We start from the raw sequence: 25,580 nt of genomic DNA, 5'->3' as shown, positions 1-25,580 counted from the left end.
ATAAAATTTCTGGTCTCATTGAGGATGTTACTTGCAGCTGCTTCGAAAAAAAAACACTACATAAATGCCATGTAGTGGTAGGAGTTTTCTTAACACAATTTGTTGGACGGGTGTCTAGACGAAAACGAGCCCATCCGGTGATGTGTAGTCTTATGTGGGAGGCCATCAAAATACGCCGAAAAAAACTGGAATAGTGCAGCCATCACCGCTAAAAACACACAAGAACTTTCAAACAGCTCTAAAAAGGGACAACTATGCCCATCTAGCGAAAAACATACCACGCCTTTCCAGAAGCGTTGATGAAGCAGACAGCAAACGCTAGATGGTGTGCTGCCATCTGTGAGGTCTTGTGAGACTCTTCATGGCCTCCGAGAAGGTGAGTACGTGGCGTATATTTTGGAGGCTATGCGACTCTTACTTTAGATAAAAAAATTCGGCAGATCCCACATACCTGGGAATCGTCATTATGCGAAGCATGCGGAGAGAATGTGACCGTGTTTCATTTTTTTATTGAGCGACACGTCATGAAAGGACTCTAAATATATGCACAAATGTTGCACGCAGAGACATATGTTGATAAGTGGCAGATGTTTATATAACCAGTTGTTTTCATTTGCGCAGCGATGCCAAGTGGAACATGCGTATTAGCAACAGCAGAAGCTCATATGAAGCGCTGATGCTCGCGAAGACGCTGGCCCTAGACACTGCTACAAAAATAAACTTCAGCGCATGACACTCAACCTCAATTGACGCTAACCCGACGTGACGGTTTTGTCAAAGGTCTACATATGTAATGTTTGTAAAATTGGGTAGGCAGCATTGCAACCACTATTGACGTTTCACGAAGATTAGCGTCTATTTGAAAAGTAGTTCCGAGACTTGGCGTAGCTCTGTGGTAGAATGCTTCGTTGCCACGCAGAATGCTTTGGTTTGATTCCAGCTGAAACCCTGGCATTCATTCTATGCCTTCGTTTGGTCAACACTACCGATGTCGGGTATTTCCTAATGCTCACGCGTTAAAACTGCTCTTGTGTGTTCGCGTCGTTCCTGGGTAGCTACTAAGTGTCAATCACCTGTGGCACATACCAGCATACCAGCGGCACATACTCGCCCATGGGTATGGGACGCTGCCTGACAGGAAGTGTTTGACGACTTAGGCAAGGGTATTGTGACATTACTTATGTTTTGACTAGCGCGTCATATTAGTGAAACCATCTTACCATCCCATACTAATTTTGGTTCGCACCAGGTTAAGGAGGTGACTACGAGAGCACCCAAACGTAAGCGACTAGATAGAAAGAAAGATAGATAGATACGCTCAGTCACTGAAATTTGCTAAGCAATGGTTTGCATTTAATACCTGTATGTACTATTCGTGCGCGCGCTTGCGCGCACGTGTATGTGTGTGTGTGTGTGCCGTCTGTGAGACATTGTCCCCGTATCTGCGTGTTACACGGCAAATGTCGTCGAGAAACGATAGTCTCGCGTCTGGAGAGAGTGAAGAAAACGTTTATTTGATGTTCTGCGCAAGATAATAGGTGAATTGCATTCTGGAGGCGCTGCGTTAGAGTGCCTCGAGCGTGCAGTGGAGGTGGACGAGCGCATCAAGTGACGTCACACGTGACACATGAGCGCTATCTGGCAGTTATCTTGGAAAACGAAGCTCGCGGCGTGCGCACCCGTCTCAGAGGTGATAAGGTGCAGACATTCTTTAATCCCCCTTGGGTGTAGAACGCAAGGAGATGGGTAGGCGCCACCACCGTGCCGTCTTAGCAAAGCGCTGGAAACACTTGCCTTCTCTTGCAAGCGTTGCATGAATGTCAGCGCAAGGTGATAAACGCTACGGTTCTCAAAATTACTTATGTATGCCTTTTCTAGTAGGAGAAACGCATACAGAATTTTGACGTGTTGTTATGGTGCCTAAGATATGCGCAATAATTGCTTTTTAATTGGCAATCACACAACTACGAACGCTGAATCTTGAGCAATATTGTTGGGTGCTGCGGATGGGGTCAGTCGTTTAAAGTATCCTTTGGCCACTTTGGTGCCGTTTAGGGTACCGTTAAAAGCGGACAAACAGACAAATTCACTGACAGACAGACGCACTAAAGTTTTTGCGTCGAAGGTCCCCAAGAAAGACTATCGTCTTTAAAACGCGTTTTGACAACAGCAGACCGCCGTTCTAGCAGAGGGCGGTCTGCTGTTTGTGTTCGTGCGTGTGTGTAACAAACCATATGAATAAGCATGCTTGAAGGGCGCACTAGGGGCCGGATTTCGCTCTCACGTTCAGCTCTAAAAGGCGAAGCTTAAGGGTCCCCCATTTGTTTTTTTTTTGTAGCCGATAGAGCAGGAAGTTAACACTCAATAGGCTGAGTCGCGCAACGCCATTTATATTGTACTATAGGCATATTGAAACGTGAGCACGTATGAATAAAACCGTAGAAAAAAAATCAATTGCAGTGCAAAATACCATGCTCACATAAGGCCAGCACCTTGGTACGGAAAGATTTGCACTTCTCTCGTACGTAATAGGAAACTTATACCGGCTGCCTAAATGAATGTGGCAATATAAGAACTATGTGCCACTATTATTCTGCAGTCAACGTCCTTTATTCACTGACACTCGACTGATAACGCTCACAGTGAAGCATCACTGTGTTGTTTGGTTGAGGGCCGTGGTCCGCCTGTTGACGCTAACGCTGTGATTATGCTGCCACCTATAGCGAGATCTTGCTGTCAATGTTAATTGTAGCCTCAGGTACCTGAATAACGCCTTCACACTTCGGATCAATTGGCGTCTGGGACCTCCCGTCGTTGTTCAATGTAGCTCCGCCAAAAGTACGGAAGACGATGCAGTTCGTTCCAACGCCTACACTTCGGCGCGCTTGGATGGTTGGAGGAAGATAAACATTTATTTCGAGTATTCTTTGACCCCTGCTGTGATAGCTGTTTTAAAATTTACGACGCTTTCGACAACTATGTCAGTCCTTGTTAACCACGAAGTTTTACTAAATTTTAAAACCACGCTAGTTTGCCATCAAGGAAGTGTGAGGGAAAATTAGGAGGTATTACGGCGTCAGGAAATTTAACAGTATTTTAATAATGGATGACGGATTTCGAGTTCGACAAGCTAAAGCAGCATTGGTACTTAATTAAAGCAACACTGTTCATCCATATATTCTTCTAAATATAGAACTGATTCTACAGATCCTGGTGGTTCTGATACTTTTATGCAGGATTTCGTGCTCCAGGAGTGTAGTGTCGACTTGCTATTATAATTCTACGCTGTAAGCACTCGCTGCGCCGATAAGATTCCTACAACCGTCTTGGAATTTAACGGAGAGTTGATTTCATATTACTTGTGCTTAATTTTCAATGCGTTCCGCAAGAGAAACGACAACCGGAAAAGTATTTGTATCACTCTTATGTACGTGTCAGCTGATTGTTGGCGTCTAAAGAATTCGCTGCCGAATATACTAGGCTTCAACAAGCTGCGAAACACGTGAACTTGTATCCTTCCAACACTTCATCGCATTTCTGAAAGAAAAGAAAATCATTTTCTGTATATACCCAGTATAGGTTTAACAAGTAACTGCACTCGATTTTGATGGAGAATATTTTTCGGCAATCAACTCGTTAGGCAATAGGCGGCAGTACTGATGTTGTTCATAGTTGCTTGGAAAAGTGGCGCATGATCCCTGGATGTGATCTGCCTTAAAGTTTTAAAGTATCTCTCGTTTTTTTTGCGACGCGAAGCAATAAATAGCCCCAATCAGCGTGAAATCAGTAACTTATTAGGGTTTGTCAGGACATGCCTACACATCATCTCATTTGTGAGGTAACTATATTGGTTAAAAGATGTTAAGTTGGCTAACTTTTATACATACAGGGCCAGTCTTATTTTCGGCAAATATAAACGACTCGATAGTGCGGCATAAGTGATTCGTTATCTTTACCTAGACGACAATAACGTCAGACGTACGTAAAGCAGATTGGAACACTCGTTCTTAGTGTATAACACTTGAACGAAACGCTTTAACGAAAATGCACAGTCACAATGGCATTACCTTCCACCCTCCGTGAGCAAACACGTTTGGTAATGTGAATTAGATCCAGAAAGACAGCACTTGTAACGATACCCGTTATTATTATTTCTTTTTCGAGAACCTTGAACACTTACAATGTATCAGGAAAACGAATGAATAGTAGCCTCGGGCTTCAGTGTATATCACAAACCTGACGAAAATACATGCGTGAAGGTTTGAGTGCACTCACGCATTGTTTGAATATCAGTGTTTCGGGATTCGATTTCTTGAGTATGTCAATTACCACCCTTGTGTGCAATTAGCGAAATTTTGACGTATTGTGCCACTTTTCCTAAGACCTAAGCGACTATAGTGTTATGAAATAAAGAAAAGGTCCTTGTTCAGTAAGTTTGTTTCGTTGCAGGATTGTACCAATAGAATACGGCGTACGTACACATGTGACGTAAGAAGGCAGTGACTGATGGTATAGGCTGATATAGGCAATACGGGCCATGTCTCTCATTCATCATAGCGTCACATAAATATTGTAACCATACAGCAATATGGTTAAAACACTCATTTCGTGGCATATGCTGTAGCCCTCCCCCAAAAAAAATCTTGTAAAGGTAAAGAAGCGAGTGGGTTCTCTACCTTTAATAGGTTTTACTGCAACCGAGTTGGACATGCTGCACGAGAAGCTTCTTTTTTTTCTTGGCAGAGGGAGCGAATGATTGTTTGAATTTTATAACGGCATTGACATGATGGTGCGTTTCGTGGTGCTGCTAGTCAGTTGGAGAATAAAAGCGTTCAATTTAATGCGATTGCAGTTAAACAGCTTGTTTCGCAAAAACAAAGTCGGCGTTGGAATCATTATTGTTGGTTGTGAGCGAAAAATCATCTTGTGGGTGACTAAAAATTCAACAACGTTGAAAATACAGCAACAATAAATCCTGGGTCAGAGTACACATTTATGTCAGCTCATTTGGAACCGAGAGGGGATCGAACCCAGATTGTAAGCGTGGCAAGCGGATGCTCTACGACACGGCCACGCGTCTGCTTATGAATACATTGAAAATAACTTCCTCTGGTTGAAAATGCGGTGATAGTAATACATGTTTTACAAACGCACGCGTCCTTTGTACATGCTTTCCAACAACATAAAATATTCCAGCAACAAAGCGTGGTAGAAGTGCCCATTGCTATAGGGCGTCAGAACATGATTATAAAATGACTTCGTGATTTAAAACCGGAAACCCACTACAAAATGCACACATGCTACGACGCCTGTTTCCAAAGGACACGTGTGCGTGCATAGCAAGTTCAAAAGAGGTTTCATGCAAAATGTGGTTTGAAGTATGCATTAGGAACAGCATATCGCTATTGCGTTCAACAACTACTAAAGGCGAAGCTTTAGGGTTCCTTAATTTTTAATTTTCCCATTCAGTCAGAAGCCGATCTTAATAGCTCTATTTAAAATGATGCCTATGAACACACACACACACACACACACACACACACACACGCACACACACACACACACACACACACACACACGCGCGCGCGCGCACACGCACACACACACGCACACAAACAATTACACGCACACAAACACACACAGACGCACGCACACACACACACGCACACAAACAAACACACACAGACGCACGCACGCACATAAACAAACACACGCACACAAACACACACAGACGCACTCACAGACACACACAGACGCACTCACAGACACATACACGCAAACTCACACAAGCACACAAACGAACACACACATGCACACATACTGACACAAACACGCACACGCACACACACTGACACAAACACGCACACACACTGACACAAACACGCACACACACTGACACAAACACGCACACACAAACTCACACATACACAGAAACACACACTCACAGACACGCATACGCACGCACGCACCAAAACCAGCTCCTAACGTCATGTGAAGCGTAGCACACGCAAAGTAGGGGTCATCATTGTGAACCTGCAATTTCACAAAGCCATCCTGAAGAGTGTAATTATTGCAGAGAGTAGCATAATGTTTGAACGGGAGGGATTCATTGAAGGCAAATGCCGATCTTGTGCGCTGTGGCAGATTGAATTTGCTTTACTATGACAGTGAAACATTGCAAACTGTTCTTCAGTTGCCGGCCGTAGTTTCATAGTTTGGTAGCAAAACTAAAGCTGTAAGAAGGCTGTAGGATGTCCTATAGACCGTGATATCATGTGTCATAAAGAAAATTGGTGCCTCCTAACTCGACAGCTGAAGGTACTCTGTTTGCGAAGTGACGCGCGTGGCAACCTTGTCTAAAGAGAAGCATCTTATCTCATTCTGCACTTATCCTTTCACCTTGCGCAGTATGTTAATTGCTCATCTTATACAGCTGCATTACACGTGCCAAGGAGTTATTTGTTTTCTTTGGCCGGGAGTTTGCAACGTAATGGACACTGCGTTGGGCTACTGCCCGGGTGAACCACTTGCATTATTAGAATAATTCTTGTTGTAAGCGCAGAGCACATCAGGGATGCGAGCTGTCGTATGCTGTCGCGTGCTGTAGTATCCTGTTGTACGCTCTCCTGGTCGCTTCGTGTAACGGTCCATGTGTAGCATATTGAGCGCCTGTCGGCGCCAAGAAATCTTGTTCTTCTGGTTCTTTAAGTGCCTTGATGATGATTTTTATCATCGTCAGCCAAAAAAAAAGAAAGTAGCGCGCTTGGTGTAATGCAAGCAGAAGTGTGTATCCAATTGGAAAAAAAAGAAGTCATGAGAGAAATAGAAAGAGAGGAAAATGTAAAATAGAGTTAGCAAGAAAGGGACAGAAAAATATGGAGAGAGGAAGAAACATGATTGATTGATTGATTGATTGATTTGTGGGGTTCAACGTCCCAAAACCACCATATGTATATGAGAGACGCCGTATTGGAGGGCTCCGGAAATTTCGACCCCATGGGGTTCTTTAACGTGCACCCAAATCTAAGCACACGGGCCTACAGCATTTCTGAGAGGAAAAAACTTGAAATACAGTTAAAAAAGGTGGAAGAAACCGAAAAAGAAAAAAGGAAGGAAGGAGGAAAGAAAAAGTAAACCAAACGAGGCTCTACATTTAATTACGGCGTAGGACCCCTAGATCAGAGGTGCCTTAACTCTTCCTATCTATCTATCTATCTATCTATCTATCTATCTATCTATCTATCTATCTATCTATCTATCTATCTATCTATCTATCTATCTATCTATCTATCTATCTATCTATCTATGTATCTATCTATCTATCTATCTATCTATCTATCTATCTATCTATCTATCTACATTTTGCTGCTCTCCGCGCTAAACTTGTTACATTCGTCAGGAAAAACGTAGGCTCATGCAGACGCGTATCGCCATCGGCTGGCTTAAGACATACTAAGAAAGTTTACTGCGAAAACCTTTTCAGTCCAATAGGCAGTCGCCTTACTTACTTTGGTGCGAAGTCAGCCAGTTATTAAACCACAGCAACCACCAGAATAATGAGCTTCTGCTAAAACATAATAACAGGACCCTAAGGGGCATAGAAGTTCAGATAAGTTTAACAATTACTTTACGAGTTTAGAGAAAGGATATTTAAATATGGCCCGAGCAATACTTGTAGGTCCGCGTAATGCTCATACGGCTTTTTTTTCCCACCCACAACTGAAGACGCTGGCTTTCAAACTTTTATGTCCTTAACAAACAGCAAGGCACGTGACATAAACGGATTACAGATAAGACCGATAAAGTTTGTGGCTGACATCTCGTCACCTGCACTCACTCACATTTTTAACCATTCGATATCTATTGAAATCTTTACTCAGGAAATTCAATGTGCTAAAGTTAGCGCCATTTTCAAATCTGGCGATAAAAATGTATTATCAAATTATTGGCTAGTGTGAGTTCTTTCTGTTATATTGCCGCGACATAGTGCCTGCATTCAAACAACGCACCCATCACCACGCGAACAGGGACCTACACGCGCCGTCTAGTGTTGCGCAGAGACGATGATGATAGCACGAGAACCCAGTTGGCCCCGGCTGATGTGCGCCACGCGCTTGGGACTCCTCTTGAAGAAGTAGAAGAAGGCAGACATCTTTGGTGTTCTGCTGTAACGTTCTACAACCATAGTCCCTTTGAGTTGTGGGCACAGGTTCGCCCTTTAATAAATACGTTTCATTACACCCCGAGTCCTTCAACATCGTTACATTTCTGGTGGACGTGCTGGGTAATGAATCGAAGCCCTACGAACACAAGACAGCGTAGCCCCGACCACCAGCGAGTTGATACTGCGGAGCCGACACCTGTGCATCAGAGGACCAGTCGCCGTCTTCGAGGTGATTCACCAGAATTCAGTCCACTCCATTTCACGCCAAGGGGAACTCAGTCAATGGACGCCACCACCGTGACAAGTCATGTAACACCAGCTCAAGTGGTGATAAATCAGCCTCACCAGCCACCAGTATTTCAGGGCGACTCATATGAAGACGTGGAAGATTGGCTGAACCTCTTTGAGAGAGTGGCATGTTTGAATGGTTGGGACGAGAGAGAGAAGCTCCGCCGCGTATACTTTGCTTTGGAGGACTTCACAAAGACGTGGTATGAGAACCATGAAACCTCCTTTACGACCTGGGATGAATTTCGGTGACAAGCTCTGGCGACTTATGCCAGCGCGGATCGCAATGAAAAGGCGCAGGCTGCGCTCGAATCCAGGAACCAACTGACCAACGAAAGTGTCGCAATGTATATCGAGGACATGATCCGCCTGCTCAAGCGCGCAGATTCCCATATGACTGAAGACAAGAAGCTACGCCACCTCATGCGTGGGGTGAAGCAAGAGCTATTCGCTGTTCTCGTCCGCAACCCACCACGAACAGTTGTGGAGTTTCATACCGAAGCGACAGCCATCGAGAAAACGCTAGAACAGCGGGCTCGACAGTACAATCGAGACATAAACTATGCACCTGCCAATGTCTTCCCTGGACGCCAGGGAAGTGACATGGACGCCCTGCGAGAACTCATCAGGTCAGTGATCAGAGAAGAGTTCAGCGAGTTGCAAGCACCTCACACTACAGCAACACTGTCTGTCGTCGACATAGTACGAGATGAACTGAGGCAGATGATACGTGAGCCGGAGCGTGCGCCACAGCCGATCCAACGCATGCCAACATACTCTGAAGTACTCAGACAACCCGCGGCGCACACCAATGCAGCAGTTGTGATGGCCTCTCCTTGCCCACAAACGGTACGCAGCACACCTCGCTCACTGGAACCGACGGCTACCTACCTGCCACGAGCCCGTGGTGTAGCTCGCTACGTGGATCAAAGGCCCCGGAAAAGTGACATCTGGCGTGACCATGAGCGCAGGCCTTTGTGTTTCCATTGTGGGGAAGCAGGTCACCTGTATAGGTTCTGCCCTTACCGACAGGCAGGATTAAGGGGCTTTTCATTGTACGCACCATGCCCTCGAAACGGTGAACGGCCAACAGAGATCGAAGAGTACTTGTCCGCGCGCCAGAGCCCACTCATTCCACGCCACCATCAGCCAAGATCGCCGTCACCCAGGCGTTACCGATCACCCAGCCCACGTGCTTCTTCCGCCCGGTCTGGGCACCGTTCTACAAGTACACACCAGGAAAACTGAAGCAAGCGACCTGTGGAGGTGAGGCCGCTGATAACTACAGTTGCGAAGATCCTCCATTACGGTTTCAAGGTGACGATGCTATGTTTACAGAGGATAAGCGCAGCAGTCCGAAGATTACTTCAGATTTGCGGTTGAAACTAAACGGATACGAGCTAAATGCTTTAGTTGACACCGGCGCTGATTATTCGGTAATGAGTCACAAATTGGCAAAGAAACTGAAAAAGGTTGTGACAAAATGGAGTGGGGCACAGATACGCACGGCAGGTGGCCACACTATTACACCGCTCGGCAGATGCACCTCAAGGCTCGAAATAAGAGGCTTTACTTACGTTGCTGACTTCATCGTGCTGCCGGACTGTTCAAGGGAGCTTATACTAGGAATGGATTTTCTGCAAGCCAATGGAGCCATAATTAATCTGCGCAGATCCAGTGTAACGTTTTCGACCGAACAAGCTATGTCGGTGGAGGAATCAGAAAAGCGACGTCTTACTGCTCTGCGCGTTGTTGATGATGACGTCACAGTGCCACCACGCTGTAGTGTAATGGTGCTTGTTGAAAATAAGGGATTGTGTGACCACGAAGAAATAGCGGATGGAAATGTAGAGCTCTTTTTAAACAAAGGAATTTGCGTAGCGAGGGGTGTTGTTCACTTAAGGAATGGCCGCTCAGTTGTCCTCTTTACGAATTTTGGGAATGAATGTCAGCACATCGCGCAAGGTATGGCTATCGCCTATTTCCACGAGTTCTGCATGGCGACTGAACTATGCAGTTTAGCGGCAACGCTAACCACTACACAAGAGACCTGCAACGTCGACGCATCAGTTAACGTCAACCATAGGCTCCCAGAATATCAGAAGAAACGATTGTTCGCCCTTATAAAAGAGTTTTCGAACTGCTTTTCAACGTCCTCTAAGGTGCGACGCACGGCTATTGCAAAACACAGGGTTATAACAGAAGAAGCCTCGAGACCAATTTACCAACACCCATATCGAGTATCGCAAAAGGAAAGAGACGTCATCAAGAAATAAGCGGAGGAGATGCTTTCAGATGACGTGATACAGCCTTCTAGCAGTCCATGGGCGTCTCCCGTAGGGCTTGTTAAAAAGAAAGATAACAGCCTTCGATTCTGCGTTGACTATCGGAAACTGAACAGCGTAACGAAACGGGATGTATACCCTCTGCCGCGTATCGATGATACACTCGATCGAATACGGAGTGCGAAATACTTCTCCTCCCTTGATCTCAAGAGCGGATATTGGCAAATTGAGGTGGATGAGCGCGACCGTGAAAAGACGGCATTCATTACCCCAGACGGCCTCTACGAATTTAAAGCGCTTCCATTCGGCCTGTGCACAGCGCCAGCTGCGTTTCAGAGAATAATGGACGCTGTCTTCGTGGGACTGAAATGGCAGTCCTGCTTGGTGTACTTGGATGACGTTGTCGTATTTTCCGCTACATTCGACCAACATCTAGAGTGACGCCGCACAGTATTAGAAGCCATTCGTTCAGCAGACTTGACCATCAAGCCAGAAAAATGCCACTTCGCTTTTGAAGAGCTTCGATTCCTCGGACACGTCGTCAGCTCCGATGGCGTTCGGCCAGATCCCGAAAAGACAGCTGCCATAGCGAAGTTCCCGACACCTAAAGACAAGAAGTCAGTACGTCGCTTCCTGGGTTTATGCGCGTACTATCGGCGATTTGGGGAAAATTTTTCGAACATTGCTGAACCACTTACTAATCTGACAAAAGACGAAGTGCCCTTTATGTGGGAAAGTGAACAACAGGAAGCATTTGATGAGTTAAGAACACGCCTGCAAGCCTCTCCAATCCTCGCCCACTTCGATGATACTGCCGAAACTGAAGTTCACACTGATGCGAGTAACGTCGGCCTCGGAGCCATTCTAGTCCAGCGGCAAAACGGCCAAGAAAAAGTGCTAGCGTATGCCAGCCGCAAGCGTTCGAAAGCTGAGACAAATTACTCTGCAACCGAAAAAGAGTGTCTCGCGGACATCTGGGCCATAAGTAAATTTCGGCCGTACCTCTACGGTAGACCATTCTGAGCAGTCAGTGACCGCCATTACCTGTGTTGGCGTGCGAATCTGAAGGATCCCTCTGGCCGACTAGCAAGATGAAGCATTAGGCTACAAGAGTACGATGTTACTGTGGTATACAAATTTGGGAAAAAGCACAGCGATGCCGACTGCCTGTCATGCGCTCCAGTGGAGACGAGTGAGCCGGAGGAAGAAGACTTCCCGTTTCTAGGCGTCGTCCAGGCATCAGAAATCGCTCAACAACAACAAAATGACCCCGATTTGCTGCCGCTTATACAGCGTCTCCAAGGACTCAACGTTAAAGTCCCGCGCACTTTATCCAGAGGGCTCCCTTCGTTCTGTCTTCGAGAAGGGGTCCTTTACAAGAGGAACTTCAAGCCTCATTGTGACAAGTTTTTACTCGTTGTACCTGCACCTTTACTAAACAAGATTCTGCACGCATGTCATGATGAGCCAACATCTGGACACATGGGTGTCAGCCGTACATTCACCAGAATTCACCTAAAATACTACTGGCCAAAACTGTTATCATCAGTTCAGCGCTATGTGAAAACTTGCCGTGAGTGTCAAAGACGCAAAACTCCATCCGTGAAACCTGCAGGCCTCCTCCAGCCAATAGAACCACCGCATGCCCCATTCCAACAAGTCGGTATAGATCTCCTAGGCCCGTTTCCCACATCGACTGCACAAAAGAAGTGGATAGTCGTAGCCACGGACTATCTCACTCACTACGCTGAGACTGACTCGATGTACACCGCAACAGCTCTTGAAGTTGCCAAGTTCTTCATCAACAACATAGTCCTCAGACATGGTGCACCCAGCGTCGTAATTACAGATCGTGGCCCAGCTTTTACTGCAGACCTAATGAAATGTCTGATGCGAATGACCCATACAGACCAGATAAGAACTACAGCATACCATCCTCAAACAAATGGCCTAACGAAGCACTTGAACAGAACTCTGACTGATATGCTTTCAATGTATATCGACGTCGAACATAAACTGTGGGATGAAATATTGCCCTACATCACGTTCGCATATAATAAACCGTTCAAGAAACAACGCGAGTGACACCGTTTGAACTTGTATTCAGCCGAAGAGTCACCACTCCACTGGATGCCATGTTATTACTGAATGATGAAAGCAGCAATCCACCTGGCCTAGACGACTTCCTGCAAAGAGCCGAGGAAGCACGACAGATGGCGAGATACAGAATACGCCGCCAACAGCGTATCGACTCCTATCGGTACAATCAGCGTCGTACCGAAGCGCATTTTCAACCAGTTGACAAAGTATGGATATGGACTCCTGTGCGTCGCCGTGGACTTTCTGGAAAACTTTTTAGCCGCTACTTCGGGCCTTACGAAGTACTTCATCGTGTAAGCGATGTAACTTACCAAGTTAGATCCGCTATACACGGGAGCTCAAAACGCCGCAACCATACAGAGGTTGTACATGTAGTCCGGATGAAGCCTTACTATGAAAGATCAGCGGAAGACCAGTGACGCCTACCACGAATCTATTCATTGCCTGACGCATCGGGACGATGCGTATGAGGAGGGGGATTATGCCGCGACATAGTGCCTGCATTCAAACAACGCGCCCATCACCACGCGCACAGGGACATACATGCTGCGCGCCGTATAGTGTTGCACAGAAACGATGATGATAGCACGAGAACCCAGCTGGCCCCTGCTGATGTGCGCCACGCGCTTGGGACTCTTCTTGAAGAAGCAGAAGAGGAAGACATCTTTGGTGTTCTGCTGTAACGTGCTACGACCATAGTCCTTTTGAGATGTGGGCACAGGTTCGCCTTTTAATAAATACGTTTTATAACACCCCGAGTCCTTCAACATTGTTACAGTATCAAAAGGATAAGAAAAATAATTAGCAAAATAATTATGGCTTTCTTTGATAAACACTCGATCATTACGGCGCAACAATACGGCTTTCGTGAAGACATGTCAACAGAGCTTGCTCTACTAAAACAAAAAGCGTTAGTCTTGAAGAAAAAAACAATTGTTTTAAAATGAACCATTTCTGTTGGGTATTTTCGTTGACTACTCTAAGGACTTCGACCGTCTGAATCACTGCACTTTATTTACAAAGTAAAGTATTACGGATTTCGTGGCACTCCTCTTACGTTAATAATTTCGCATCTAAAGCACAGAAGCAATGCGTTTCTATTATGTCAGAACATTGCACAGTGAAAGAAATAACTCAAGTAGTACCGCAAGGTAGCATACTGGTGCCCTTTCTATTCAACATATATATCAATGACATAACGAACATTTATAAGGACCCTAACTTCATTGTTTATGTGGATGACACTAGCATTTTCGTGAATTCAAAGAACATAAACACTCTCTCAGTCATCACAAATACTGCACTAAAGCACTTAGCTGAGTGGAGCTCCATTAACTCACTAAAACTGAATACATCAAAAACAAAGGCGGTCTTTTTCACCCCGCCACAATGACATGATCATGATTTTAAAAATTTCATAGTAGAGCTTGGGTCTGATCGCATAAAAATTGCATCCATCGTAAACCTTGGGATTTGTATTTAATATACATCTTACTTGTAATGATCATGCTGATTTCACTGCCGCAGGTTTAGCCAAAGTCTGCAGGGAGATTTGTAGACTGCGCTATACTTTACCGCGGAGTGATTCATGATTCATAATAGCCTATTTTCCTCTCATTTAACGTATTGTTTCTTAGTATGGGGTGACACAACAAAAGTCAATTTACATAGGTTGAGTTTGCTTCAGAAAGAAGCAGTTTGCCACATAGCAAAGAGTGACGCCGATACTGCATAGCTATTTTCGATCCTTAGGATCTGCCCACTTGCGAATTTCCGTAATCTCACTGCCGCTCCTAATTGCCGAAAATACTTCTGAAGTAACAACCATAAGTTCTTGTCGTTACGTAATCTGACTATACACAATGCTATTTCATACAGCACAAGGGTAAGAGACAAATGGCTCACAACTTTTTCCCGCACGAAATAATAAATGAGCAGCCTGTCATACTGTGTGCCATGATTGCTCAATGAACTTGAGAGCAATGGCATTCACTTAAAAAATTCTTCACGAAATGCAATCAAGTGGTATGTTCTTGGGCCCTTGTCTTCAGGACAGTAGTGTGCGTTATGCTATTACTATAAAACAATTTGTCACTGTGTCAAAAGTTTGACAAATATGTCGCACAATCTCAATAAGCATACAACTTTACAGGTAACTCATTACGTATATGGATAAGTGTTATTGTTGATTATTTTGCTTGGGTCAGTTTACATGAAACTAAAAACTTCATAAGCTCCGTTTTCATATATACTCATACCATTACTCGGTCTTTCTGTTCCGACGTGGGAGCGGCCCGCAAAAGACCACATAAATTTCATTCATTCATCCAGCTATTACTCGGGTAAATTGTATAATATATCTGTTTATCTTTTTTTTGTGCCGAATAAATTTTTTTTTCAGTACAAGAAATGTCAATAGTCAGTGGAAGTGCATGTGCAGGGGTTTGTTATAGAAAAAGTTGACCATGTTTACTCGTTCTGTAAAGCATTATTGCAGAAGCACGAAATACCAAACCACTAGGCAGCAAATAAGACCTGTTACGGTCCAAGTGGTACCCTTAAAATATCCACTTGAAAGCAAGTACGACCACTTCAGAAATTGCGAGTGCAACAGTCCCACTAATGTAGCAAGTGGGACAAAACCCACTATTTGTCAAGTAAAACCTATTCATAGGTTCCACTTGCACTGAAGTGGTCTCCTTTACATCAAGTAAGAGCTTTTAGTGGAACCACTTGGCATCAAATGAGACCTGTGAATGGGTTCTGCTTGCTCTGAAGTGCTCCCACTTGAAAGTAAGGGGGACCACATGAGAGATCATATGGCAGCAAGTAGAACTGCTTGAGAGCCGACTTCAAATTTTTAGCTAGGATGTCATCCCGGCTTTGCTCGTTGTCGATGCCATGCAAGTTTCGTATGCTTGAGCACACAAGAACATTCTTTATGGCCAGTGAAGCGGAAACAATCTACCCGATTACCCGAAAGAGAACTGGCGTCTTGGTGTCATAATTCCAATTTACCACAAACGAAATCGTTTGGAGCCCCGTTATTTCAGGCTATTATATGATGGATTCTTGAGTGGAAAACAAAAGAAGAGAAATTTAAGGGCTCGGCTGTTAACGATAATAAAGACTAACAGACAGTGATGCTAAAAATATTGAGGTTGCATCCATTTCAATTGTGATGTAATTGAAAAAAAATTAAATGTTGACGCAAACATAACTTGCCGCTGGCAGGGGCCGAGCCTACAACCTAAGATTAATGCGTCTGATGCTCTGCTGATTGAGCTACAGCGGTGGTCACCCCTCCATTTACGTTGATGGGTATATGTATGCATGTGCGTTTAAGCCTAAGAGTATTAGTCAGCGCCGCTGGTAGCCACGAGAGCGAGTGAGCAACGCTCGTCGTTGTACACGTTGGCGTTACGTAGCCCGTGACCTTATTCTAGAGCTGGCACTGCGCCAGCTTTCCTCACACTGACATTACAGTTACTGCTAATAACAACCCCTATGTTTTCTCTGGCCTCATTGTTCGTTTGTTGTCATTAACAGAAAAAATGATGATTCGTAATGTCTGACAACGTTCCTTCACACCGGTAGGGGCAGATTTTTCGACAACTTCAAACAATTGGCAAGTCACTTGCATTCTGTGATCGAGCAATTCCGTTACCCAGCTTAGTTGTCTAGCGGTAATTGGGCTCGACTACTGAGCCACAGGTCGCGGGATAAAATCCCTGATGATGATATGTGGGGTTTAACGTCCCAAAACCACTATATGATTATGAGAGATGCCGTAGTGGAGGGCTCCGGAAATTTCGACTACCTGGGGCTCTTCAACGTGCACCCAAATTTGAGCACACGGGCCTGCATCATTTTCGCCTCCATCGAAAATGCAGCCGCTGAAGCTCGGATTGGATCCCGCGGCCTGCGGGTCAGCAGCCGAGTAACATAGCACCAGCGCGGTGGGGTCGCAGGATAAAATACCAGCTGCGACGGCCACAATCCGCCTTCTTCTCAACATTTCTCTTAGAGGCAAAGTCACAGAACGTTCCTTCATGTGCGAGGCTTTGCTTGTGGCATTACAGGTTGTGCCGGCTCTTACCTAAACCCTGATGGCTGAGGGCAGCACATAAAAACGAAAGAGGTGGATTTTGATGGAGGTGAAAATGCTTGAGGCACGTGGGCTCTGATTTAGTTGCTCTGTAAAGCATCCAATTTGGCCGAAATTTTATGAGCCCTCGAATGCGACGTTTCTCACAATCATAATGTTATTTTAGCATTTTGATTACCATCACCTATTATTACTATTGGTAATTCTGTTAAGAAGTTGAAAATGGTGACTGCCATGTTATAGTATGTTTTGAGAAATTAGGACACGCAAACCACCTAGAAAAGACAGGTGAATGTAGAGAGCGCCCCTCACCACTAACTAGATTCTTAAAGACCACGGTCTTTCGATCATGAATCTTGGAACATGTTCTTTCGGCACAACTGCCGGTACACTAGCGTGTAAATGTGAGGATATATATACTGAGTAATGAGGGGACACTTAAGCTTCGCCTATGAGATTTGAACGCCATAGCGGTGTCCTGTTCCTATATTGCGTACGTAAGACCCTTAGTGCACACCCTTGTTGCATGTTACTCGAGAAGTTTAAATTTCAGATTACCACAATGAAATCAGTAAAGTTCAAAGTGAGACGAGAGGAAATATGGAGAGAACAGGCTGACAACTGCCACCTATAGGGGTACAACGCCTGCCTGCTCCTTCGGAAAGGGGAGGCATAGAGGAAATAGGGAAAAAGAGAGAGGAGGAAAGTAAAAAGAGAAAAAAACACACAAAGATAATCACATGAAAAATGTCTATAAACCTGATGCAGGGTCAGTTTTCGTTAAGACAGTGAAAAGGGCCCTGTGAGCCTGGTTACGCCTAGAAGCACATCCGCCTGGGAACAAGCATTAGCCAACGGTCGTGCATCTAAGTGCAATCAGTCCATAGTCCTTTTTAAGTGGTGCTCACTGAACAACTAAATTAAAGCACACTAAAATGACGTGTTTTAGTGTCTCACAGGAGCCACACGATGAACATATTGGACTGTCAGCACGTCCTTGACGGTATAATCGTTCGCGCACTGACACTCCACCGACTCTTAGCTTGTATAACAGGGCTCTGTCACGAGGACTCAGTCCACATCCACGAATGCCAGGAGGAAACGATTCTCTTGCAATACGCTGATCGGGATGCTGCTTTAGAAGATGTCACCAAATCAGTAGACGAGCGTAGTCAAACAGGCATGAAATTTTTTGGCAGTCACACTCCTTGTGGACACAAGTTGAAGTGAGGCTATTGGCCTCTTCATTCCTAGGAGTACCAACATGGGAAGGTATCCACTGGCAAATTAGGGTCACCCCATGAGTAATAGGTTTTGTGGCAGATTTATATATATATATATATATATATATATATATATATATATATATATATATATATATAATTGAGCCAATGGAGTATTTTCTCAACAATCTGATAAGGGCAGCCCGAGAATATGTATGCATGACAACCTTCGGTTCTAATTGTTCTAGTACGTATTTCAGCGGAACATCAATACAGCTAGCTAGCTGGGCAGCATGGTTTAAACCGCGAGTAATTATGCGCCTGAAATCTGCTCTAGCTTGCTATGCACCCACAACGTGGTCTTAGTAGGATATACGCAAAACGTAGGTGTTCTTTGTAATGGGTGGCCGTCATCAAACTACGAAATAGTTGTCATAACTACGTGTTTTCACGCTCGATGGCAATGTAGGCTTCTACAACTGAACATTACTGCAATTTCACACATTGTATTGTGAAGGCTCTATACGAGACGCGTGTGTTCGTAAAGCATATAAGTAACTTTCACTGCATTTCCAAGCAGAGCAAGTTGTTTTAACAGTTCTTCATAGCAGACGTGTGGGTGGCTGTCTGGTAGAACACCTCCTTGCGAGGTAAAAGGCCTAGATTTGATCCCCACTCGTAGGCGGAAATTTTTGTTATTTACTTTATTTGATTTTTTTTCTGAATTTTTCGGTTGAGCACTAGATGATAAATTTTCGCTCTTAACTAGGGAGGTCCACGTCCAAATGAACACCGAAGCCGAAACACCTGTGAAACGAGCTCTTTAACGCTAACTCGTTGAAGTGCAGTGCAGAAGTGAACACCATATATGAGTTAGGACCAATAAAGCAGAATATATACAGTCGACACACGTTGTCCCTCAATTTATATGTGTGAGTGGGTGGGTGATTTTATTCCCCAGTGCTTCGATTACTCGCCATGATTCACTGTTGTGGAGATGCGTGGATTTTGTGTTTTGTGGTCGCAAGTTCACCTCATGAACAGATTCACCCTTTACCAGCTTAAGCATATTTTCTTCACAGTCATGACTACATGCGTCAACATTAAGAAATCAAATCAAATTTATTTCGCATTCGCACAAACAATGCTGATGACCATGGACAAAAAGTCAACAAGGCTTGACGTAGGCCATAGCTCTATTTTTACAGATAGAGACGTAGTTATACAAATCGTGATAATGCGGGTGTTTACCGTCAATGGTAACCCAGAAAGACTGTCTAAGCGGAGTTCACTTCCGTTTTAAGTTAGGGGTTCAAATTTACAAACCATATTCCGTCCATTCAACACCATTTGCAAGCCCAAAATAACAATACGTGTCTTTTATTGGGTGGTCACGTGGTCAATTTTGATCTTCATGTCACAGCGACTGTGTTTGTCATTTCACAGCAACAGCTCTATGGTTTACAACAGAGGCACTTCTTCATCGACGGGCCTGTAGACCTCCTTGACGGTCTTCGTGATGACGACCTTTTCGGTTGCCAAAGGCGCTTCAGTAGTCGGCAGCAAGGGTTCCGGTAGAGGGAGCGCGACGCAGGCAGCGCGCCATGGGTGGTCACATACGTTCAAGATGCGGTTGAACTGCAGGCCACTGGGGCATTCCATCAGCTCTGGGACACCCTGCGATAACCACCACAGTGGCTAGCTCACAAAGATGAAGATTGACCACATATAAACGTTGGTCAAACGGTACGCATGCTACGTAATGTTGTCGCTGATTTGGTGAAAATACGTTTGCGATTCCAGAAACTAAACGGTACAGAAATCATTCGAAAAAACAGATAGTCTTATCTCACTGACAACGCGGCTTCGCATAGTGTACGAATATTATCTCTGGATAGAAGAAACCAATGGTTTGGTTGCTACTTCTGAGGCGATTTACCACTATAGGAACGTGACGTAGCAGTTACAATGGTTTTCAAATCGGAGGTCTACCATATGTCATCATAAACAGAAGGCACGAGTAGAAGAAAGCTGATCAAAATGCCTTACTGCTGCTTGTCACAACTATGGTTGACTAACTTGATGCATTTCATTATACGTATGCATATGCGTCTCTCAAAGGAACCAAAGCTTTCGTTTTGGTTTTTCAAGCCTTCCGAGCAGACCAATAACTTGTGATGTTCCGATAAAAAAAGCGCTATATAAAGAAAAACTTACTCTATTGATGGAAAATGAATATATTTCTAAAATATCAAATTGAATGTTAACAGTAATTGTATAGAAAACGTAAAAAAAACTTTCAGAAGCAGATCTCTTGTGGAACAGCTAGGTGGAAATTTGAGGCGGTTTTTAAAATTTTTGTCAGACACCCTGTATGGGGAAACTATGTGATTATTGCTTGAGAGAAATAGAGAGTAAATTGAAGAAGAAAGGCAGAGAAGGTAAGTTGGCTGATTTTCTCCGTCTGATTTTCTACCTTGCGCATACGGTGATGAATGAGGGTACTGATTAGAAGGAAAAAAGAAAGACAAAATGTGATAGACCACCAGTGTACAAACTTCACAACGTACAGAATGTGGCCTAGCACAGGTGGCCGCGCAACTTTGTGCCTTGATTGAAGTAAACGGTAAACGCCTGACTACCACGGCTCTGCAAGGCAGTTTAGTTAATATGTTGAGATGCCTGATGTCGATGTCAAGTCGAATTTTCTGCGACAAAGCTGGTGCCCGGCTTGTTAAAAGGAGCGGTTAAACAATGCTGCATTGGTTTTACACAACGGGACCATTTACTATAGCAGGCTTCAGCAACAGAAAAGCTTGATGTTTATGTATTGATGTTTTGTGTAAGGCCTTACTATACAGAGTAAGCGTGCACTACTAAGGACAGAGAAAATTATTACGTCGCACACTTCTGCACGGCAAAATTTGAAACCATTGTCGTCACAGTTTGGAAGTTTATACACACAGGATAATACCACAAAGTTGCGTGCTTCCGCCAGAGCCATTCATACATTTTTCTTTTCTTTAGAAGAATAAATGAATTGGTTAGGAAGAGTAAAAAAAAATACATTTTGTTTCTTAAGCATCTTACTCGCGCTGTTGAGAGGTCTCAACTTCTCGGTCCTGTGCCGTTAGCCAGAGTAAGCGCACAGATCTGTATGAAAGTTATGCGCAAACCAGGCAGTGTATGAAAAAGGGGAGTCTGCTCGAGAAGTGCGTAAAGTCGGGCACTGCTTGAACTTTCGCATTGACTCCTTAGGAATGTAGAACCTGCAGCAGAACTTTTTAGAAACTTAGAACGAGCCTTAAGACATGGTCTGTGTTGAATCTGTGGCTAGTGAACTAGCACGTACGTGGTCTGGTGGATTGGGGTAGCTTGTGTTCCATACTCTGACAAAGAAAGTTCGTAAAAACGCTTTAACATGTCCCTCTTCTTGCAGCCTTCTTGCTTTACTGTTAAAATGGTTAGAGTATTACATCTATCATTAGACTAGTTCACATTCGCTACACGCTATTTGAACACGAAGAAAGACATGGGAAAGCACAGGCAGAAAAGCGCGTCGCAAGGGTAAGCTATGTAGCTATGTACATACAACCAACTAGCCCCTGCTCTTTAATATCTATCTATCTATCTATCTATCTATCTATCTATCTATCTATCTATCTATCTATCTATCTATCTATCTATCTATCTATCTATCTATCTATCTATCTATCTATCTATCTATCTATCTATCTATCTATCTATCTATCTATCTCTGACTTTCCTTAATAGTTTCTCGCCCTTCAGTGACTCTTGTTGCTTGCGCTCGCGAAGGTCTTCACCTGAGAGCACATGTAGAATGTGGAGCAGTTGTACAGGTTTGGCAGTATGGTGGCGTTGACACTCTCGTCGTCCACCACAGGGCAGACCACAAGTTCCTGAGAACTGACCACCGAGACGGCTGCCACAGCCACGACAAATGCCACAAAAACGGGAGCCATCACTTTTGCTTGCATGACTGGAACTACCGAATTCCTGAAACAAAAGAAAAAAAACATGGCTGATCCCTCCGTAATAGGAATCAGCATGACAGGAAAGTTACACATGTCTTTACAAAAGTAGTACTTATCGCGTTGTCATGTATGAGAGCTTGCACGATTTCCATAGGCATATTGCAGTTGTAGAACTATTGGACGTGGACACAGCCACGTCGATGCTTAGTGGCGCGTCTCCATAGCGATGACTACCACCCAATGATTATGATTTACCCGTGTGGTAACTAACCCCCGTATTCAAAAACGCTCCTTCACTCAAGAGCTCTCCTCGACTTGAAAAAGCCGACGGGAGCACCGTCTCTTGGAAAACCAAGTCACCGCATATCGGCAATATTCTGCAGCGATTCTTGTGAAGCGCCGCGTCAATTTCAGTCGAGCAGCGGCGCAGTGCTCAACCCAGTCAAGTGAAGGGTGGAATTCGAGTCGGGGAGCGTTTATGAATACGGGGGTAAGGCTTGTAACATTTTACTGAATATTAAGTTGTGTTAAGCGTGCACTAAGATAACATCAACACGCACACACTAAACACTGCTACTCAATATGCGCGTCCTCAAAGATTGTTTACGGAGAGAAACAGCGTGGTGAGCGCTCCTGAAGCCTATGCCAGAACATCACGCATACAGCACTCCAGTAACACGGGACGAGGAGGTTAGTAGCTTGTACTGCTAATGCATGCCGGCGTTCCACGTCTTGTGGGCTTCAGTTTCGCTCCACCAAACCACGTTATTCAGCCGTTGACATCGTTGTCTTGCTGCAGTGCTTTCTGAAGCAGTTTTACTAAACTCGGTGCTATCGGATTCGAAGTAGTCGACGGTGAAACATCATTGGTGCTTGTGGAAGCTGCACGACTTCGACAACGAGTTATCACGCTCTAACGCGAAGCCAAAGTCAAAGAGCATAACGGCATCGGTGACTCTCCGATACTTATTCGGTCAGGGGTTTTCTCTGCTATCTTGAAGGTTTATCCCTGATTTTCAACACAGCGCGCCGGCGCCCAATCTCGGATGGCATGCGTCATGCCGCGTTCTTTCTCTTGAGCACTCACAGACGGCGACACCGCCCCGTTTCGCCAACAGTGAGCACGCAGGGAGAGAGAATGTGTGCAAGATATACGGCGCGTTCATAGAGAGCCCCACAATTGCCTCATGGGCTCACTGGGCATTTTTCGTTCTTTCCCAAAGAGTCGTATGGCGGGGAACGTTTTCTTGAATGTTTTGTGTTCACATTTCGTATAGTTCACTTTACAACGTCATATCCGTGATGGAAATACGTCATTGAAGGTTCGGTGGGCCCCAGTATTAAACACTTTCGTGTTAAAGAAAGGAAACATATGATATAGTAGGGTAAGTCGGAAGAATGCGTGTTACAACAAGCTGACGACGAGTATTATGCTGATGTGAATAAGACACCAATTGGAAATGTGCGATAAAGAAATTCCAGCCAGTTGGAAAACAAATCGGCCAGGGAGATAACGTTTAACTGAACATTCATTTTACTTTCGCATTTAGAAATACGCAGGAATGAATGAGCGGCTATGCCCATGTTCCATGTAAGCTTGCGAAGAAGATAAGCTATCATTTGAAAATTCGCACCCCTCTTTTGTAAAAAATGTCATCAATTCAATTGCAAAGGAACGCAGTTGAGTTATATTCTGTACGTTCATTGCGGATAACAGTCAGATTACCGCCAATAATGTCCCTCCTACACTTTTCCTATCGTTGCCGCATGTCCCAGTACGGCATACTTTAATTTTATAAATAGGTATTACTCTGAGCTACTGCAAGTGCCGCTATCCACGGTCTTGGGGCAGGTATTTCTGAACTGTGGTTCTTATTTGCCATGAGTATCAGGATAACCGACGGAATAAGAGTATCCAGTAACGTTCAACCTATCCTTCATTTGTTATTCGCAGCTAAGTACGGCTTCGTATTGAACATTAGAAATTTGTCAGGAAGCCGCAATGAACGACGTCCTTACTTAAACATGCCATATTCTAATACTGTGAACAGAGGCGAAACTAGTCCACTCTGCAACGAGGCTAGTTCGTGGGCCATTCCACCAGCCATATTCCTGCACTACCTAGAAGATTTCATGAACGGTCTGTTGAATAGTAACATTATTACCTAGGATTTTATTTCTAAAACCAGTGTATGACATAGACAGACGCCTTATAGACGGCTAGGGAGAATTTCTCCATTTGGTGCTTAACGTGTACTTACATTGCACAGTGCACGCACCTCTACCACTTCTCCACCACCGAAACGTGACTGTGGCGTGGCTGGGATCCAACCCGCCACACCTTATCCACTGATCCGAGCACCTTACCAACTAAGCCACCATGAGAAACGTGGTCTATCGAAGGTCAATGGAATAAGGTTCATAACAAACTGATTGAACCAGCAGACTAATGCATGCCAACGCAGAGGACAGCAACGTGCCCCTTTGTTTATTACTAGTCACATGTTTTCGTCGGTCAGGACGAGGAGATTTTATCATTTATGTATATTCTGGCAGGCTAAATTCAGGAGGGCCACCTGTCAGAAAGCATGAGAGTCCTATGCACAGCCCCCAGATCTGCTATACTGCGACATCTGATGAACGTAACGTTAGAACATTCTGGAGTGTCTAGAAGGCAGCACTCAGCTGAGTCGTCGTGCTTGACCAGCATAGTAGCAGCGTGCCTAACAACGCTTGCACACTCTTTATACTATACTATGCAGTAATAAATAACGTGTTTGGTACCAACTTTTGTTTTGTTTGCATAGTGCAGGTACCAGATATACAATTATGGTGATTTCAGTTGATACAATTATGGTAATTTAAGTTGAATACATCTTCATTTTTGTTGCGCGAAAATGGGCGATTGATTGATGGCTCCTTTGTTTGCTACACTCAGCCTAGACGCACAACGATGATAAGGCAGCTTCAGGGGGCATTACTTGTACATTTCAGCTCTAGTATAGCACTGACGACTTAAAAAAAACGCTATTAAATTTGACAGACAATTCCTCTGCCCATGAAATTTGGAAAATGCGCCCGAAGCTTTACCCCTTGAACTACCCACACTCTCAATGTTGCGCAAATGTGAAGCTCTCAATAAATTTAATGCAAAAGTGTGCTGTAGTACAAGTACAAATAGCTTTGGTCAAGCCTTTCAGAGAAAAAATGCTAGGAAATAAAACACAACAATTTTCGTGGCCTTGATATGCGAGTTCATGTTACCTGAACTAATTCTGTTGAACGCTTTGCGGAAATCACAAGTACTCACCCTGCAACTGCTCGCACTGCTCTGTGTCGCTCGAGCGCCTTTCGGTCACCTTCAGTCGGCTGTCTTTTATACAGTGTGCAATGAGCTGAAATTAAGTTTACAAGGCG

At 44.4% G+C, this 25,580-nt stretch overlaps 1 protein-coding gene across 1 annotated transcript; it reads right to left on the bottom strand.

The window, feature by feature from the left end:
• Positions 1-19,271: 19,271 nt before the first annotated feature.
• LOC119172435 (uncharacterized) lies at positions 19,272-25,580 on the bottom strand. Its single transcript, XM_037423540.2, has 3 exons — positions 25,474-25,580; positions 21,993-22,185; positions 19,272-19,845 (listed from the first exon to the last, which is right to left on the bottom strand). The coding sequence occupies exons 2-3, from the start codon at positions 22,164-22,166 to the stop codon at positions 19,630-19,632; spliced, it is 390 nt and encodes a 129-aa protein (XP_037279437.2). The 5' UTR covers positions 22,167-22,185; positions 25,474-25,580; the 3' UTR covers positions 19,272-19,629.

The sequence above is a fragment of the Rhipicephalus microplus genome, chromosome 4 (assembly GCF_043290135.1).
Source record: "Rhipicephalus microplus isolate Deutch F79 chromosome 4, USDA_Rmic, whole genome shotgun sequence".
Taxonomy (NCBI): domain Eukaryota; kingdom Metazoa; phylum Arthropoda; class Arachnida; order Ixodida; family Ixodidae; genus Rhipicephalus; species Rhipicephalus microplus.
This window is presented reverse-complemented; position numbering and strand designations above follow the sequence as displayed.

Excerpts from the sequence above, each read along its gene's own strand:
- LOC119172435 (XM_037423540.2), bottom strand. The coding sequence starts at position 22,166 with ATGCAAGCAAAAGTGATGGCTCCCGTTTTTGTGGCATTTGTCGTGGCT. Across the intron at positions 19,846-21,992 it reads CATTCTACATGTGCTCTCAG|GGTGTCCCAGAGCTGATGGA; the intron begins GTGAAGACCTTC and ends TGGTTATCGCAG.